This window comes from Seriola aureovittata, chromosome 3, assembly GCF_021018895.1.
Source record: "Seriola aureovittata isolate HTS-2021-v1 ecotype China chromosome 3, ASM2101889v1, whole genome shotgun sequence".
Taxonomy (NCBI): Eukaryota; Metazoa; Chordata; class Actinopteri; order Carangiformes; family Carangidae; genus Seriola; species Seriola aureovittata.
Window position 1 is genome coordinate 14,414,762 of NC_079366.1, and position 18,241 is coordinate 14,433,002.

The window sequence follows — 18,241 nt, forward strand, 5'->3', positions numbered from 1 at the left end:
ACAGTGAATTGAAAAACCACAGCAAACTTGTTGATGCTTGGTCAGACGTCACACAAACTAGTTTGTTTTGCGTATTCCCCAGCTTTTATGGCTGAAAGTAACCGCAGTGGTGTCCAGATTTTCTCATATGTATTTACTGACAGACCATTTTGGTGCAAATGTGATATTACAGGCGGATAGGAAGCTCATGTTAGCTAGTTTATTCAGAGTGACATAAAAAGGCAATAAAGCCATATGCAAATAGATAACTCCTAAATGAAGTTATTGGAAGGCCAAAACGAAGTCACCCCCTGCGTGTACTCTTATAACATATTGTCTGAGAAGATTCAGTATGTACCTACCACCGACGCACAGAAAGCACTCGCTGTATCAAATATCCAATAGTGACCATCATAATGTCATGTATGCCACCAGTAGGTTAGTACAAACCAATCTAATCTTTTCATGCAGTATATAAACAACTGTAGAGAGAGGTGCATGGCAAACACTTGACTGAGTAAATCCCCATTTTATCCCAGATCATTATGTTTTCCAGTACATTGCACTGCGCTGTATCGCACACTGAAGAGGAAATGGGCACAGACAGGGTGAGGCAATTTAATTGGTGAGCACACTAAAGATGTAATAATGCCTCTTTGGATGGACCCGTGTGGGTGACTATTACGGAAAATGGATGATAGAAACTACCATAGAAACTACACAGTGAAACAATAATAAGACTTTCTAAAAGGTGGAAAGTGCCTCTGTTGAATATAAACTTATGAGTCACCAGAGAATAAGCCCAGAATGAGCCCTTATTTGTATATTCAGAGGGGCTTTGTCGAGTCGGACACGGGCTCCTGCTACGTTTGCCAACCTAAACTGAGCTTTGTGTCCGATCCAAAGTATTTGGGCTGATTAGCTGTTTAAAGGTGCCATGTTGTTGCTCCAGTGTGGCATGTGGACACAGAGAGGAAATTAACATGGAAATGGAGAGAGTTGCATGTGTGTGGTACATTTTCTACACCCGGCTCCGAGGCCAGTGTGTTATTAAGGTTGGTTTAAGTTGATTATGTGTGTAAATACAACACTCTCTTAACAGTTCTCTGTGGTCCTGTTCGTTCTGAGACAGTCATATGAAACCACAGGCGGCAGAAAAAAATAGCATGTTAGACATTGCAAGTATGCCTGTGTACGTCCGGTCAAATAAAAATTAGATTTTTATATAAGGCTGTGTGTTATTTTCAGAACCACACACACACACACTCACATAGATATACAAACATACACACTAAGCTCCCTCAGACTCTAAATAGAGCTGCTTATTCTGCATCATCATGTTCTCTACCCAATAATTTACTGGCAATGTCCTGCCTTCTTGAGAATTTTTTTTTTGTTGTTTTTCTGTCAGTGTGTGATTTCTAAGTAAAAAGTGCTTGGTCTAAATATTTGGATTTCTGCTTTTGAGGTCATTACGTGGAATTTTCTCTGTATCAGTCCATGTTGCATCCCACTTCTCTCTTCCCTGCTCTCTCTTTCTTAATTGAAAGTCCAAACGGTGTGTGTCAACAGGTGTTAAGTGGAATGCAGCCACTCTCTTTATACCTTCTCTGTTCGCTGATGTAAATCAATGTGTTCATGAGTGAGATAGTTAGCCAACGCTTGATCAAAGGAACAAAACAAGGTTCTACCTGTCAAAGGTTGAGGCCTAAAGAGCCTGAAGCTAAGCACCAGACCAACAGCTGCCTGAATAACTTTCCGTGTGTGTGTGTGTGTGTGTGTGTGTGTGTGTGTGTGTGTGTGTGTGTGTGTGTGTGTGTGCATACAATCTGAAATCTTCAATTAGTTTTGAAATTGCCTATTTGATAATTAAGGTTCAGATTCCTTCTTGTGCTTCAACATTACTGCAAGAAATTGAAGAATCTGACCCAAACTCTGCACCAACTTCTTCTAACACATCTTTTCTCTTTTCCACACACCTATAACACTCCCAGAATTCCTTTGTACTGGACAGGGTGTTGGCCAGACCAGTAGGGAACCATGCATTAAATCTGACACAGTGATCTGTACTGCTGCCAGTCGGCATTAGTAAATACAACACCATCAGTGGGCAGTAAGAGGAAGTATGCGTTCGGCAGTGTAGCATTAAAGTTTCATCTGACCAAGCAAAATACCATAGTGTGAAATTCTATCGTTCGTTGTTTGGCCTTGTCAGATGGGAGGTTTGGTCATGTTTTTCCTGGTCTGACCACATCGACTTGTATTCTGTGGCTACTGACATCAGATAAAGTCCACTGTGCATGAAATGGTTTTATATAACCAGTGTTTGACGGGGGTTTCGAACACTTGACTTATTGTCTGTGGCTAGAATTACAAGACTGATTATGATTTCAAGGCTACGTATGGTAAAGTCCATCCTTCATTAATTAAAATACTGGTGCAGTGATTTTTTTTCTCATTACTATACTGCATGACTGCATTTTTATGTGCAGGGTTCTCCTTTAAACAGGTAAGAGTTTAGGAGCTTGCCTAATCATGAAGGTATTTGTGTTTACATGCTAAGTGAAGCCGGGGAAATTCACAAAATATGGTCTCAGCCTTTGTTAATACCAACCGAAGAGAGAACCGGGTGTTTATTTTTAACTTCCCCTTTTTTTTATCATGCGCTAGTCAGAGACTTTGTTTTCTGATCTGCTTTCGTTTGACCTGATAATTTTCTGTTGCTGTTTGCTGTTCATGCAAACTCAGCACTTTTCCCATTTGTTTCATATTCACACAAGTCAAGTTTGGCAGTTGAGGAGGCATGGTCCCTTCGCTTTCCTGGAAGGATTTTATTGTGATACATCTGTAGGAAGTGTTAAGAGTCATTAACAGCAGCTTATTATCAATCATCAAAATGGATGAATTGCTCCTTGAGTCGGTCTGCGATTATATGAAGAGACAATAAAACAGCCTAGATCCACTCAGTCAATTGTGGCAATTTCTCCAAGATGCTTAAAACAATATATCTACCTTGAAAAAGTGTTGTACTAAACAGAATTAGTGCTGCTTTAAAGGGAACGGGTGCTCACACTATTGATTTACTTTAGGGTTTTTTTTTTTGTTTTTGCACTTTGTATGAAGTTAATTGATAAATGAAAAAAAAACATCCATACTATTATTTTTGAAAGTATCCTCATTTCACTTTTAAGGCCTAAAACCTTTGCGCAGTGCTGCTGATAGTAACTCAGAGCGACAAAGATTTGAGCATTTGCTATGTTGTCTACATTGTTTCCTGGCCTGTATTTTAGATTTAACATTGCTGTCTTTCTAGATGATCATCAGTTAGTGTCACATAACTTTAACAGGAATAATTGATAATCTCAATAAATGTCGACTTTGGCCTGACCTGTATTAACCTCCCCATTTCTCGCCCTGCAACCTGTCTCTATCTCCAGTCTCATTTTCCTCCTTCTTTCCATCCTGTCCCTCTGTTTGCTTTCCTCCCTCTAACTCCCCACTATCTCTTATAAGTGCATCTGGGCTGAGATGATACTGAATGTTTGTGTTCATGGGTTGGGATGTCCTTCAGTAAGGATGACACTGATGATAGAGAGGCAGCGTAGCCTAACACCTGGGCTGTATTAGAACAAATGACCGTGAACCAAAGTAAGGATACAGCTGCCTCCATCTTTTGTTTTTGTTGCGCCAGTAATCCTGAGCTTTATTGTCTGCGCTGCATTATCTTCCCACATGAGACACTGTGAGATACTGGACACTGGGCGGTGATAGGTAGTGGAGAGACGCAGGGAGACGAGACTCCTGCCTGCTGTTAATGAGGTTCCGCTGAGGTAGACTGGACCTCTCGTTTCCAGCTCTCATAGTCTGGGAATGCTGCTTCACTGGGAACAATACTCCTTCATCCATCTGTCAGTCCCGCACTAGTGCACAAATGCTGTTCCTTTTGCTCTGTGATGCTATACTTATAATATTCAAGCAAAGAATATCCCTCCTCTCCCCTTTTGCTTTAGCTAAACAAGAGAGGGAGACTGAACTACCACTGATCGCACGAAAACCCCAAGAGTCTGTGGTAAGAAGCGTGACCCTTAAAAAATATAGAAGTTGAGCGATCATCTAAGTGAGAAATGCCTCAAAGTACAGAAAGATTTAAATCCACTTCTTCTTGTAGAAATCATGTACACTTGAATGCACAGTCTCTAAATACAAACAAACAGTCCTCTGCTCTAGTCCTGTGCCCGAGGGCATATAATCACAAAGCAGCCAGGAGCACAACTACTAATCTAAGATCACTTAACAGGTCACTGGCAAGACAACGTCTTGGTACTGCTCTTTTATTATGAAAAGATTTGTGAATATGGGTCCTGATATCCCGCCATGTTCAGCTTTAGTTCTCACATTTACAGCTCTTCCAAAATGTAACAAAAGTCTACAGCGAGGGTCACGAGAAGTTAGAGTCTACGCAGTTTCCTAAAGTGTTGTCTCAGAGGAGGTTAAAATGAATCGCAACACAATACAGTCTAGCGTGCATCTCATCCTTTCAGCTCCTTATGAAATCTGCAGACCGATTCTGGCAGACCAGCTTATTCTCTGGCCAGAGTCGAAAGTAGCCACAGCCTTGGACTCCCTCTCAGCAACCATAAAAAAACAAGACAGAGGAAAGCAGGGGTAAGAAGGACACAGTCCAGTGACATTGTGGATTTGGACACCACAGTTTTTTCATATGTATATCTATCAAAGGATGGATTGTAAAGCTGTTTATGGCGCCTTATTGGATAATGAACTCTGATCGCATCAGAACTTCAGCACAGAAAATAAGCAATGGGAGTGTGAGAAAATGACTTGAAGTGGGTATGAGTCGCTTTTCACTGTGTTTTTGACACTAAGACCTTTTGTGTGCGTATTAAGGGACATTTCACGCTTGTCACACATAATGTAAGTACTGTAAAACTATCTGGGGTGACTATAGCTAGCCTTAAAGCTTTAGCAACACATATAAAACCAGTCTTTTACAGTCTAAGAATGCCACAGATGAAAGGTAACCGTGCTTCAAGGTCTAGATAAATGGTGTACAGGGAGGGGTGGGGGGGTTAAGGAGATTTGTAACACAAATCACCATAAACGCCAAGACGTGAGCGCAGATCCGTTTATTCCTGTGGTGAACGAGAACGTCCTTGGTGTGTCCCACTAAGACGAAAAGAGAACAAGACGTCGGCTGTGGCCTGAATTTTTGTTAGGGGGGAAATTGTATCAAATGTCCAGCATGTAGGAATGAAGCAGCTTACAGCAGTAAATTAGATTAGTGGTGCTGGCTGATGTGTGTGGGGAGACAGCTTTGATGTGATTGTGTTGAGCTCCGCATCCCCCAACAGAGTTTCAGCTTTACGCAGAGAGCAGTGGGGCTGGGGCATGGTCCTCTCGCTGTGGGTGTAGCCGCTTAAAAATAAACACGTATACATTCTCGTAACACATACTCGCTCCTTTTAAAAGCACTTTGAAAAGAAGTACGTACTGTATAGTTACATAAAGACACACGCACAAGCATACACACCACAAGCCACAAAACAGATCAAATAATCAGCACTGTGATTTTGGATTGTTGTTAACAGGAGATGTTCTTCAGGGTGTGCGTGGGCAGACTGGTCTAACTAGTGTGTCATTATGATAGCAGCTCCTGGCCACTGGCTTGGCACAGCAACTCCACGATGGGAGTCAAATTCGAATTGAGTTTGAGTCAGTGCACTCTTCCCAGGGGGTGATTCCATCCCTCAGTGTCTTCACTCTTCGTATCTTGGACAGTGCAGCCTCTTTATCACATCAAGACCGAAGGATGTGCCTCTGTCTCTGTGCTCATGTTGCTCATACGCAGGGAGGCCGGGCTTTTTATTTTATTTTTTTTGCCTAAATGCTCAGCAGTTTGCGTGCATTATAGCATGTCGTGAAAAACTTCAAATGCCTCTGTGTAAAACCCTAGAATTTTATATTGTAGTGTGCCACACACGTGGCATCCAAGTCATGACAAACAACACTTGAATCAACTTCAACATGTCATGCACTGTAGTGAAAAAGCGTTTGTGATGGGGAATGTAATGCAATTAGATAGGTATGGCTTAATTGGTGGTGCATGCTGCTTCTTCTGTGTTGCCACCAAAATTGCTTCTACAGCTACCACACCCTCGGACCTTGGGCTCTTTACTACTTGGACACTGTTCATAAAGTGTTTAAGAAAAACAATTCACTTTGTTTACTGCGCTCAGTTAATTGCCATGACCTTTTTAATGAATATTTTATGATATTGTTCCTACTTCCTATAAACAGCAATCTTGAGCCATAAATGGTTTATAAGGGAAAGATGAGCCTGTTTTGGTTAAGAAATTGTAAGCCAAGAGTGAGTCAATGGGCTTACAATGTGTTATATTCCGTTTTATACTCTGATGGAAAGTAAATGTGCTTTACATTTTACAGAAGTATAATTTAAAGGTGCTTGTGCATGTGTTTTTCCATAATGTGGAATTTTATTTTTTTACTTCACTTCATTTAGTTTACACATAAATGGATAAACTTAGAAAAGATATTGTTATGGATCAAACCAGTGGTCACCAGGCTCATTACAAACTAAATTGACCAAAATAGAGAAAACTGTTGTTCAGTCACAACAACAATGTTTAGTCACAGTGAAAAACAATTATTTTCATTATGAAGTGAAGTATCAATTCATCTGCTGTTAAATGGTGTGACTACAGAGTATCAGAAAATACTGTCCTACACAGAACTCAAATGATTACCAGTATAGGTCCCAATTCATTCTATGTTAATCAGTACATTGATTAATCCGTTAATGTTGTCTATGTCTCTTACATGCAGCTCTGAAGAGATCCTTTGAGGTGGAGGATGTCGACACTTCATCTCACTCTTCCCCCGGCTCCCGCCGGACAACCAACTCCCCCCACCGTAATGCCATGTCTCCCACCAGCATCTACTACCGTGACCTGGGAACTGCCGCCAACAACAACAACAACCTCAACTACACCCAACCTCGCTCCATTACGGGAGGAGGAGGCTCCAAGACCCCCGAGCCTGTGTCACGCCGCTCTGAACTTTCCATCGACATCTCATCTTCATCCAACAAGCAGGTGGATAATGTCACCAGCCCCGCCTCCACACGCTTTGTGACCAACAGCGCCCTGAAACGCCCCGAAGTTCTGGGCCATTCTAAGACCCCTGAGATGAGCCACAAGAGGGAGGTCACTTTTGCCAAGACGCCGGCTGAGTCCCCAGTGATACGGCGCAATGAGGGCAACAGTAACAACAATGGGACCAGCCGGATCCCCGAGCAGAATCATGCTCGCAAGTTTGAGCCCCCCAGTCCCGGGGATGTACGTAAACCCGATATAAGCATCACCAGAGCTCCCCCGGAGAACAACGGCCACCACCCAGCGGTGCACCACCCACACCACCCCAACCCACACCACAACACCATTGTGACCACCTTCCGCTGCTCCTCTCCTAACCATGCTGGACGCAAATCCCCCAACCATGACAGTAAGTCTGCTTTAACCATGTATGTTAAACCCATCCTTGTTCCAGTTATATCCTGCCAAACACCTCTTCTAAACTCTCTTCTAAACTAAACACTGCATCTTTATGAGAAGATTATTATCCTATATATTATATTATTTGGTGATATGTTCACTTCCCTGTGATCACTCTTTTCCTGTTCAGTCATGGTGGCTTTATGATATCCACCCTAGTTATTATTTCTATACATCAGTTTGCTGTCACTGCTGCTGGAAAGACAGAGAAGACAAAAAAACAGAAACTTTTTAGTGTATAATCATTGGAACACAAATCTGTCATCTCATGGTTAAAATGTTGAATAATGTGTATTTTTTAAACTCATTTAAAACATCATGATTAGGCATGACAAATGAGTACATGAAACAAAATGGGTTTGTGTGTGAAGATTCTGTCAATCGAGTTCCCAATTCAGCGCCAGGCAACTGTGGCTGTTCTCCAAGCTGCTCCATAACAATAGCCATCTTGACAGACACTAAAGATAGAAGAAGTTAGGCCCAAGGCCCCAAGAATTCCTTCAAACCTGTGTTCGTAATGTAAAACTGAAAACAAAACACACTTTAAGAAACAAATGCAAAACAAAACAAACTTTCTAGATAGTACAAATGTACTTTAAGTCGTCATTGAGAGTAGATTAGATGATGTACTTTGTTAAAATGCTTTGATCATTTTCTGGCTGTTCATACATCATTTCCTTTGGATCTCATATAGAATCTCATGAAGTTTTTGGCTTGATGTATAAAAGCAACTACAGCAATTACAGTAAATTACTAATGAAGCAGAGCTGTGCTTTGGTGCTGTGATTTAGCTCAGTAGCTTGTGGGATTGCTTTAGCACAGATTTACCGGTTTAATGTGACAGTGTCATCATTGGAAAACAGATTAAAGTGAGTGTAATAGGTTATATTATGCTCAGATAAAAGCAAAAAAACTTTGTCTTATGTGATGAGCAAAGGGCAACTTTTCACTCTTGGCTGTAACTTAGTTTACGCTCAACCCCCACTGGTTAAAAAACGTCACATTTTCCAGATTTCATTTCATTTGGACTCATTTGAACTTCCTCTTACTTCATATCTTCCTGCTCCTTCGCCACTCACATTGACCCAAGTATCAGATCTCTCACTAAGAAAAAAAAAAAAGTCAGTTTCAGGAATGGCTTGTTTGATTAATCTGATGTCTGGATGTCTGTCAGTAATACAAGTAACCATGTCCTTGGAGGCCTGTCTGTCAGTAGAAACAGCAGACTGTCTGTCTGTACTTGTGGTAATCCATGTCTGTTCTTAATGCAGAATTGGAGCCGGGGTGGTTTTTGTTATGTGATGAAAGCATGACCTTGGCAGCACCAGAACAGTAGTATGGCAGTTAAATAGTGATCAGTTTTACATTTGCAGCAAAAGTATATGCAACAGACAGAGACAGATTTTAGTCCACAGGGTCACATGAGCTTCTATGATGAAGCTTGTGTGATATGATGCGAAACAACATAATATAGTTACACTATGTTTGCATTCAGTTGATTTTCAGTTTTGCCATTGTAAACTGAAGTGATGTAGTTAGTAGTCACACAAACCTGTCCTTACACACACACACACACACACAAAAACACACACACACACACACACACACACACACTGCAGATCTGACTTAAAATTCTCTCTAGGTTCATCACTGAGCGACCCCTTTCACATTGTTTTGACATTGTCATTTGACACATTGTTATTATAAGAGAGCAGGAAAAAGTGTTGCGCACTCTGGCTCCATATGCATTTTTCTTTTAAAAAGACAGATGACGTTTTTCCACTTAAGCCCTCTTCAAGAAGAACTGCATGTGGAGCCAGAGTGTGTGACACTTTTCTCCTGCTCTCAAGTGTGTATCCAGTGATGAGCTCCTCACTACAACCCCTAATGTGCATTACTCTTACATTATACTTAAATGTTATTATAAAAATAATATTAATTATAGCCGCTTTAACTATTGCTGCTCTGTGTGCTATTTATTTTTGTGTGCCTTTAGTCATGAAACTAGATCACAAAACGACCATAAAAAGGGAAAACTGTGTTGTATTGGATTGCATAAATCAGTGTCCCCATATCACTAATAACCACATTTCCTGATGATTTAGGCCATTTGATGTTATATAATCATGGTTTGTACTTTATACTGGCTCTAAGCTCAAATACCAACGAGTCTCTGAAATACTGCACTTTGTCATTTGGCCGATTTCATAGACACATTTTGTAGAGTATATTCAAACACCGTCTCAAAGACTGTGTGTCATGTTGCCTTCATGTTTCTACTGTATTTGTCTACTAATTTCTCATCCGTGTCTGTGCTGAAGGTTTTAAATGGCTCTCTTCTAGATTATGGGGGTTGTAGTTAATTATTTGTCCACAGGGAAAGGCCATAATGGGGGTCTAAGTGAAGGGTAACCTACTTGGAGGACCATGTTTAATAGTCACAGATTTGAAATATTATTGAGTCATAACCAAGGCATGAATACACTTTGTTCTAGTGCCATGCGTGAAAAAGGTGTATATAATTATGTAATATACAGTTATGAAAAATCTTAATTGTTGGCAATATTACAAGTAGCAATTATTTAATGCTCCTTCATATGTTTCCATATGGCTGTCAACATGTCACGAGTCTATTTGATAAGCTGCCTTCCTGCCCATTCAGTTTTTCCAGGAGGAAATTACATCACACATCATTTGTGCACGCACGCACACACACACGCAAACACACACACACAGACACACACACACACACACACACACACACACACACACACACACGCACGCATAGAGTATCCTGTGCATCCTTGTGTTCCTTCCGTGTTCTGTCAGCGTGATTGTTTTCCCTGCTGTGTGACCTCACTGCAGTGCACTTCCTCTCTCTGGGGTCATGTGATCTGCGCCGGTCAGCTTCCTAGCCAATATCCTTCTGTACTTTGATCTAGGCGTCACAGAGAGTAAGATACACTGGGGTGTTGATGTGGGAGGGCAGTGTGAAATGAGATCAGGACACACACACACAGAATGTAAAGTGAACTGCAGTTGGTGGTAGATCACTGAGTGACACATTTACTTTTGGACATGAGATTAACACATGTTGCCAATTTATTACATTTATGTGTACCAAAATACATTGTCTGCAGCATGAGACGCCCTCAGTGTCCTCAATATATACAGCCCTTTGAATATATATTAGATCTTGTGTGAAAGTCATATTTATAAACTCATTTTACGAGCACTTCCTAAATGTATTCCATTTGAGTTGTAGTCACAGACTGAAGGTTTCCAAAGATAGTGAATACGTCAAGCTGAATTACAGAGAAATGTGTATAAAATGATGCACAAGACATCCTGAATTTTCCATTTTGTATAATGTGAAGCCATAAAATAGATTTTAATATTTGGCTCAATTTAACTGTGACATAACTTCAAGTGCTGGCAGACCTACAAGAATCCACAGTATATGTTATGACTTTAAATGGATGTGATAAGTGATGTTAAATTGCTGAAGCATATTCAAGGAAAATGACAAAGAAAAACCCGACCATTAGGTTCACTTCAGGCTGTAGACACTAGACTTGCTCTGATTTTTATCTGCTGTGCTCCTGTGTGTTCAGCCAGACGACGAACCTTATCTTGACAGGCAGGCCTGCTGCTCATCAATCCATCAAACACTGCAGAACCAGCTCTATCTAACATCTCTAGACAGAAAAGCGAAGACCACCTGTGGTCAGAAATAGCACATTTTCTTATCACTTGTCAGACCAGCTTTCAAATTTAAGAAACTTTGTCTCACATGGATTTCCAGCCCCTTCCCCTCCCCTTTAACTAGTAGCAGAATGACAAGGATTAATATGCAAAATAAATGACAAAATAACTGGACTTGTGTCCTTTTTTACATTGTTATATTGGAGCATGGAAACAAAGAGTTGCTCTCATTTTAACACGGAAGAGAGACCTCACTTATACAGTAACTAGACTCTAGAGGGGTCATTAGATAGAGAGGCTGACCATAAATAGTATAGTTATCACTGGGATAATGCCAACTGGTAGGTTATCACCGGGGTCACATGCACTAACCTCAGTGAGTAACTCCCTTATTGTTTTATTGTGATAAGGGAGAAAAAAAAAGACGTTTAAGTAACAATAAATGGTTTGTCTTTCCATCTCAGCTGGATGTTACAGCACTAAAAAAAAAGAGGAAAGGAAATCAAGGGTATACATGGTGCTGCTTTCAGCTTTGTGTATTTAAAGGGTGCTACTGAGAAGTCACTTCATGTGGTGCCATTGTGTCCTGTGTTCCTGTTGTGATGGTAAAGAACAAAAGAGATTATCCTCATGTCAGCTGAGCAGATGCTATACGCTCAACTGTAATTTATCCTTATGCTGCCTAAATGAACAGATTATCTTGTAGTACATTTGTTTTCCCTAATTGAGGTGTAGTCATTATGGAAGAAGGAGCAAGAGAAGCCATTTGTCTCTTATTTGGGTTGACCTTCTGAAAGTGGCGAGGAGGGGCCAGTTGAGGGCAGCGGGTGATTTGTCTCTGCCTGTCCATAGGTCGGAAAGGGGCATACGCACACACATACACACTACACACTACACACTTTCTTCATCTCAAATTTTTGTCCTGCTTTTGTTGTGTCTCTTCGACACACCTACACAAGTGTGCGCGCGCACACACAAACACACACACACACACACACACACAGGCACACACACACAAACACACAGGCACACACACACACACACACACACACACACACACACACACAGGCACCCTCAGGCAGAGGCATATCCGAGGTCAGTCCTCTCCCAGTGTAATTACTCTGGACTGATCCCAGACCATTACTCAGTATGACCTGCTGGCTAATTACCCAGGGAAAAAAGAGAGAGGCAAAGAAAAGGAAAGCGAGATTTTGCCGACATGCTTCGGAGGAGGGGGTGGGGGTGGGGGGGGGGGGTGGGTCTGCTGACTAAGAATAACATCATTGTGAAGTTTCATATGTGGCTGCAATATGAGGCTGAGCAGTAGTCATACATGTTAAAATGTACTCAAAACAATCCCAAGGCTTTCATCTCTAATCAGACAACATTATCATTTCAGCAGTGTTCTATGGAATGACACATTTAGAGAAATCCTTGTTATGGTTGGGCAATAATTCAATATTATCATTTATTGACTTTCAGCACAATCATGTTGTGATAACACAATCTCATCATGCTATTGGGCTACGCATTTCTCTTGTCTAAATTAATGTTCCCAAGCAAGCTGTAATTAAATAAAAGAAAATTGGATATTGAAGTTTTATGTTTTACTCAAATGAAGAGCTTGGACTCATGTGATACATAACAGTGAAACAGTGTTTATTGTTTTGAAGTTCAGTCTGATAATCTTATGTGATTTTTGGATCATTATTAATATTGCAATAATTACTTCCACCATAACACCTGGGCCTGTTCTGTGTCACATGCAGTAATGTGGAACATACCTTGCTCAAAGACCATTTCACAGAACCGCTGTTACTGTTATGTACAATGAATGAACTTGTGACATTCTGGCTGTGGAAAGGACTCCACTGCAATCACTCTCAAATACTAAAAGCCAAAGGATTACTGATTCAGAATCAGAGTCACATCCACTTTTCTACATCAAGGCCCATTACTTTGTACATCACCTAATTTATGTCTGCTCTTGCTTGATGAAGACAGTCTCCACAGACAAGGGGCAACATCGATATCCTTGTAATATTTTGCAGCTAGATATGCATCTTTGTCATGAACTCATGGTTCATCATAGTATCAAAGTATAATTATGCAAAGATTCAATCATGTAGCTTTTTTCTCAAATCTAATTTATCTTTCCTTTAACACATGCCAAATAATGTGCAGTTTTGCTCACTTGAAATCAGCAAGCCTCTAAACTGCTACGTCTGTTTGTTTGTTTTTCATTTCAAAAATGTCCTACAGTGATAACAGTGACAGGCGTCACTTCTCATTAACTTGACTATGACCACACGCCATGGGTGTGCTCCCTAAAGAAGCCACTAGGAGGCAGTGTGTGACAGGTTAAATCTTGTTAGACACTCAACCTGGCTGGCAGGTGAAATAAACCTGGATATCCTCTTTTTCAAAGCCACATTCATTTACAAATGCAACTAAAAATGAATGCTGTGGATTGAGCTTAATAGTACCGCCCCAAACAACTCCAGGGCCTGAAGTGAAGCACAGTGGTTTAATTGCTACAGAAATGAATCAACATGCAGATGTCAGGCTTTTTCCTGTTCATCTGATAAAAGTTTTAATACACCAATATATCATTAGGCTAGGCGCACATTCGAAACAATGTCATGCAGCCTTTTGAAGTGTGTGTGTGAATACTAACAAAGCTGGACATAAAAGGGAAGGGGAGGAGGATGGAGGGGCAGCCCCTCTGCCCCAGATAAATAGACACACAGACACACACACATACTACATACACACTGAGTTCCCCTCTCCCCAGATAAGCTTTCGGAAGTTGGAGTTTACATTGAGCATCTGGGGGAAGTCAAGGGTTAAAGAAGTTTCCCACCACTGCAGAAAGACCTTTGTCCTTTTTTGTCATCTTGCCAAATCCCACATCTGCAGTAAACGCCTGCTCTTCTATCACTTTCTCCTTCATGCTGTGATGCTGACACATTCTGACACATTCTAACTTTATGTACACGTAAAAGCACATACATTCAAGCCCCTCACTTCCTCTCGGACTGGGAACATAACTTTTGGCAGAATGATAACACTTTGTCTCCCAAAGGGACTTTAACTCTTTACACACACACACACACACACACACACACACACACACACACACACACACACACACACAACCACCACATGACGAACATGTTGAACTTTTCTCCATCTCCATTTGATAAATGGCAAATAGTAGGATACGGGCTATCACAGTTTGATGAAGTAAACTGAGATAACGTTTTACTCTCAGCTGACACTATCTTCATTTATCTGGGCCGTGTCCGGGTGAATCCTGCCTCTTGTTTATCCAGATATGAGACTCTGCTGCGGCTCCTTTTCCTAAGACACTGATGGGAAAATCATGTCTCTTATCTTGGCCATGAAAATGAAAGAGGAATGATGAAGAAGCCTCAGTCATGTTGGGCCATGAGATGGAAAAAACACCATGCCACCATGTGTGAGCAATTTTTTTTTTTTCCTTTCTGTATCATTAATTAAACATAGCCAGTAGCCAGTTCAGTTCAATTCAGTTCAATTCAATTAAATTCAATTGAAGAAACTTTACTTGTCTCCAGGGGGCAATTTAAAAGGCGCTTGAGTAGACATAAAAAAAACACAAAAAAGGCTTAAAAACACAAGCAGTGTAAAACAAACATGAAAAACATCAGTGCAAAAACAATAACCTGTAATATTATGATAATGAGAATGACATGAGAGATTGACCTTACTGTGCAAATAACTAACTGTACGTTTTGATAAAAAATAAATTAGCTGTATGAGAAGATAATCTATGCAATAAAAACCTGTGTTACATATAGACAGTACAGCTGCATATTTGGCATATGAGGTATATTAGCATGGTCAAATAACTAGATAGTATAGAGCTAATGTAAATGTATTACCATATCAAACAGACTTGCAAGGCAACTGTTTCTCCTTGATGACCATGGAATTTTGACATATTCACAATTTTGAATTAGGTGAGTGAGTGAGTTAGATGAGTTGGTAAAACTGTCTTCGGCTCTATTTGACCATCTTCAAAGTGACGGGTTTATATTTACACCCAGAGTGGTTCTAATGTAGAAGAACGGTTCATGTGGGGTCAGTTGTTCTCCACATTCTCTGCTAATGATGTTTGGCCCACTTGTTGGCTGATACAGGACATACTGGAAAAACAATAATTGTTTTCTGTCTGTGTGTGTGTGTCTGTGTGTCTGTGTGTCTGTGTGTGTGTGTGTGTGTGTTTGTTTGTGTGTGTCAGACAGATGGCCATGTGTGCTACAATCCTGCCATCTGCTGAAATGAGTAGATGAGAGTAGATGAGGGGGCAGTGGGATTCATGTGTGAGGGTGTGTGTCTGTCTGAAGTCGGCATGTGTGGAATATGAAAAATGAGCGGGTGTAGCCTTGTCCTTTATTTTACACCATCTACAACTGAACTGCAGTAGCGTGTTTGTCCTACTCTACGATGATACAGCAGCTTTTAGCCATTGACATCAGGCTGAAGCTGAAGTACACAATATCTTGACTATCACTTTATTCACCGTCTCTTCCCTGTTTGTGGAATAGATCAGAAATATGTTGCAGGGTTGTTAATCAAATGAGAATAAAGCCAATCTAACTAGCTTATGCAGATTCTTCAGCAATAAAAGCTAATCACAACAGAACTTCTTACATCAGCCAAAAAAGCCTGGCCTGGACTAACTGTGTTTAGTAGAATTGTTCTATCAAATGGAACTTAAGACAATGTGCATTCAAAACTAAAATTTCTGCTGTTGTTTAGATTAGAGTATTAGAGTATTAGAGTATTTTTTACTTAAGAAAAAAATCAAGCCTGAGATCACAGCGTCAGGAGTCATAAAATGTGTTTTAATATAACATAAATAAAATTCAGATCACAATTTCACTCCAGCAGGACCATAGTGTTACCAAGTTAACGGGCCACTGAGCTGTGTAGTTCAGTGTCATTTCAGTGCCATTTACAGTGTTTCTAGGCTGTCAGCTCTGCACATGTCTTCAACCGAAGAAATCTCATCTCTATTTCAGTGGTGAAGAACTGCAGCGTTTAAGCAGCACTTTGTTTAAAAAAAAAGAAAAGAAAAAACTTGGTATTTTACTGTTCAACTTAGAATTCGGTAACAGTTCAATGCAGGCAAGTAATGCATACCTTTTCTGGTATTATTCCTCCATTTCGTTTGTGCTTAAATACCCTCACCTTTCTCTCCCCACAGAATAATGTTAGCCAAGCGAACCTTGTGCACATGTGCTGCTTAGGTAACTCACAGCCTTTACTGAATCGTTAAGTCTTAACTTTGCAATAATTGGCACTGACTTTAAAAACAGTGCCGATCTATGACTGGATCTTATGCTATAACTGAGGTCTGCAGTAATGATTTAGGGATTTAGAGAACATGAATGCAGCTTTGGGGGTTTATAGGCAAATGAGTGTAGCTTCCTCGAGGAACACCATCATCTGAGAAACCGTAGCAATGCAGCTTGGAGGAGCTTCAGGTGAACTTTCACCCTCAGCTTCGATGGTGCAAAGTGCTTTGTGATGCACAGCAGAACTGTAGACATCAAAATCAGATGGAGGAAACACACACACAACTGAAGATTTGGGGGAAAGGGTGAGTTGCTACCGATGAGTTACTCTGTGTTACCTAATGTAAAAGAAAAAAATCAGAATGTTGTGGCCTTGTAAACAAATTTTAATTGTAACACCACATGACCAGTTCACAAAGATGATGGTTCATGATCGTTACAAGCATGAAAATCCTCTCTCTGTCTCTATCTGCTTCCCTGTCTCTGCACATGGAAGGTTTCTATTATAGATAATTAGCACCATAACTTGGTTATATGTTTTTGGAAGACATGCAGCAACCGCACAATGGGTTTAATCACAGAGCTCCTTCCGCCGTCTCTTCATTTTTGGAGTGGAGTCATCCTTGTCCCTCGCCCCCACACATCAACGGAGGGGCCAGGGATTCCCCAGAAGGCCAATCCCATGGAGTCGCTGTGTTTATTGTTCATCAGGGAAGGCTTCGACTCCAGAACGGCAGAAATAGACGGTACATGTTGGTGTGTCTGCATCAGGAAGCGTAGTCAATCAGATTAGCTCTTGTTCATCTACATACCCAAACATTTATTTAACATTGAAGTTGAACAGCGGCTGCCATTTAGACAACACCTAGAAGCTGGGAAATATTTTACAAAACGCTTTCTGTCCTCATCAGAGATTTTCTTTTTCTTTTTAAACTCTACAAGAGAGAGAGGAAAGCTGAGAGAAGAAATGGCTTCTACTTGCAGTGAGAACAACAACCACGAGATGGAAAATCTTTGTGAGTATCTGCTTGGCTGTCTATTGTGTCTGTGGGAGAGCTTGGATTGTTTTAGTCTATCACGCTGCAAAGGCAGGAGGGACGACTGGTTTCCATTAAGGCCAATCAAGTTGAGGCATGGTGTATCTTCTCCAGATAGGGATGTGGGAAATGGAGGCACTGAAAACATCCCAAGATGCTGGTTGAATATTTTTCTTGATTGTTATTTTATTGCAAACCTCATTGTTTAGTTGAAACACATCTGCGCAGGAGACGGTATTCTGCACGTCCTCCGAAAATGCTTGTTTCATTCTCTCGAGTTGAAGGAACAGCTTCTTGCCTGGTTTATTTTGAAAGAAGACAACGCTTTTATAGAAAACATGGCTTTGTTCGAGCATATGGTACTTGAAAGTGGCAAAGGCTACTCCTGCTCTTTCTTTCTATGTCCTTAGTGCCAATTCTCAGCATTAAGCAGTCCAGCTGAGAAAGCTTTGGTGGCTTAAAATAGACAAAAAGACACCGTAGGCAAACACTTCACCATAAACAAATGCTAAAACCACTAAATCTGACCAGTTTATCTTCTTTGCGGTCAGTATTATATAAACAGCAAGGACATTTGACTCTGCTA

The 18,241-nt window shown here is 40.7% G+C and overlaps 1 protein-coding gene across 4 annotated transcripts in view; it reads left to right on the plus strand.

Annotated features, from left to right (window-relative positions):
* septin9b (septin 9b) overlaps positions 1 to 18,241 on the plus strand; it is a 72,290-nt gene that overhangs the window by 23,140 nt on the left and 30,909 nt on the right. For 3 of the 4 annotated variants that reach the window (XM_056370757.1, XM_056370766.1, XM_056370749.1), the window contains exon 2: positions 6,841 to 7,518. In XM_056370757.1, coding sequence (XP_056226732.1) covers positions 6,841 to 7,518 — 678 coding nt within the window. Of the gene's footprint in view, positions 1 to 6,840; positions 7,519 to 17,512; positions 17,635 to 18,241 lie in introns of those variants that run through there. The other variant, XM_056370774.1, reaches the window with a different exon arrangement.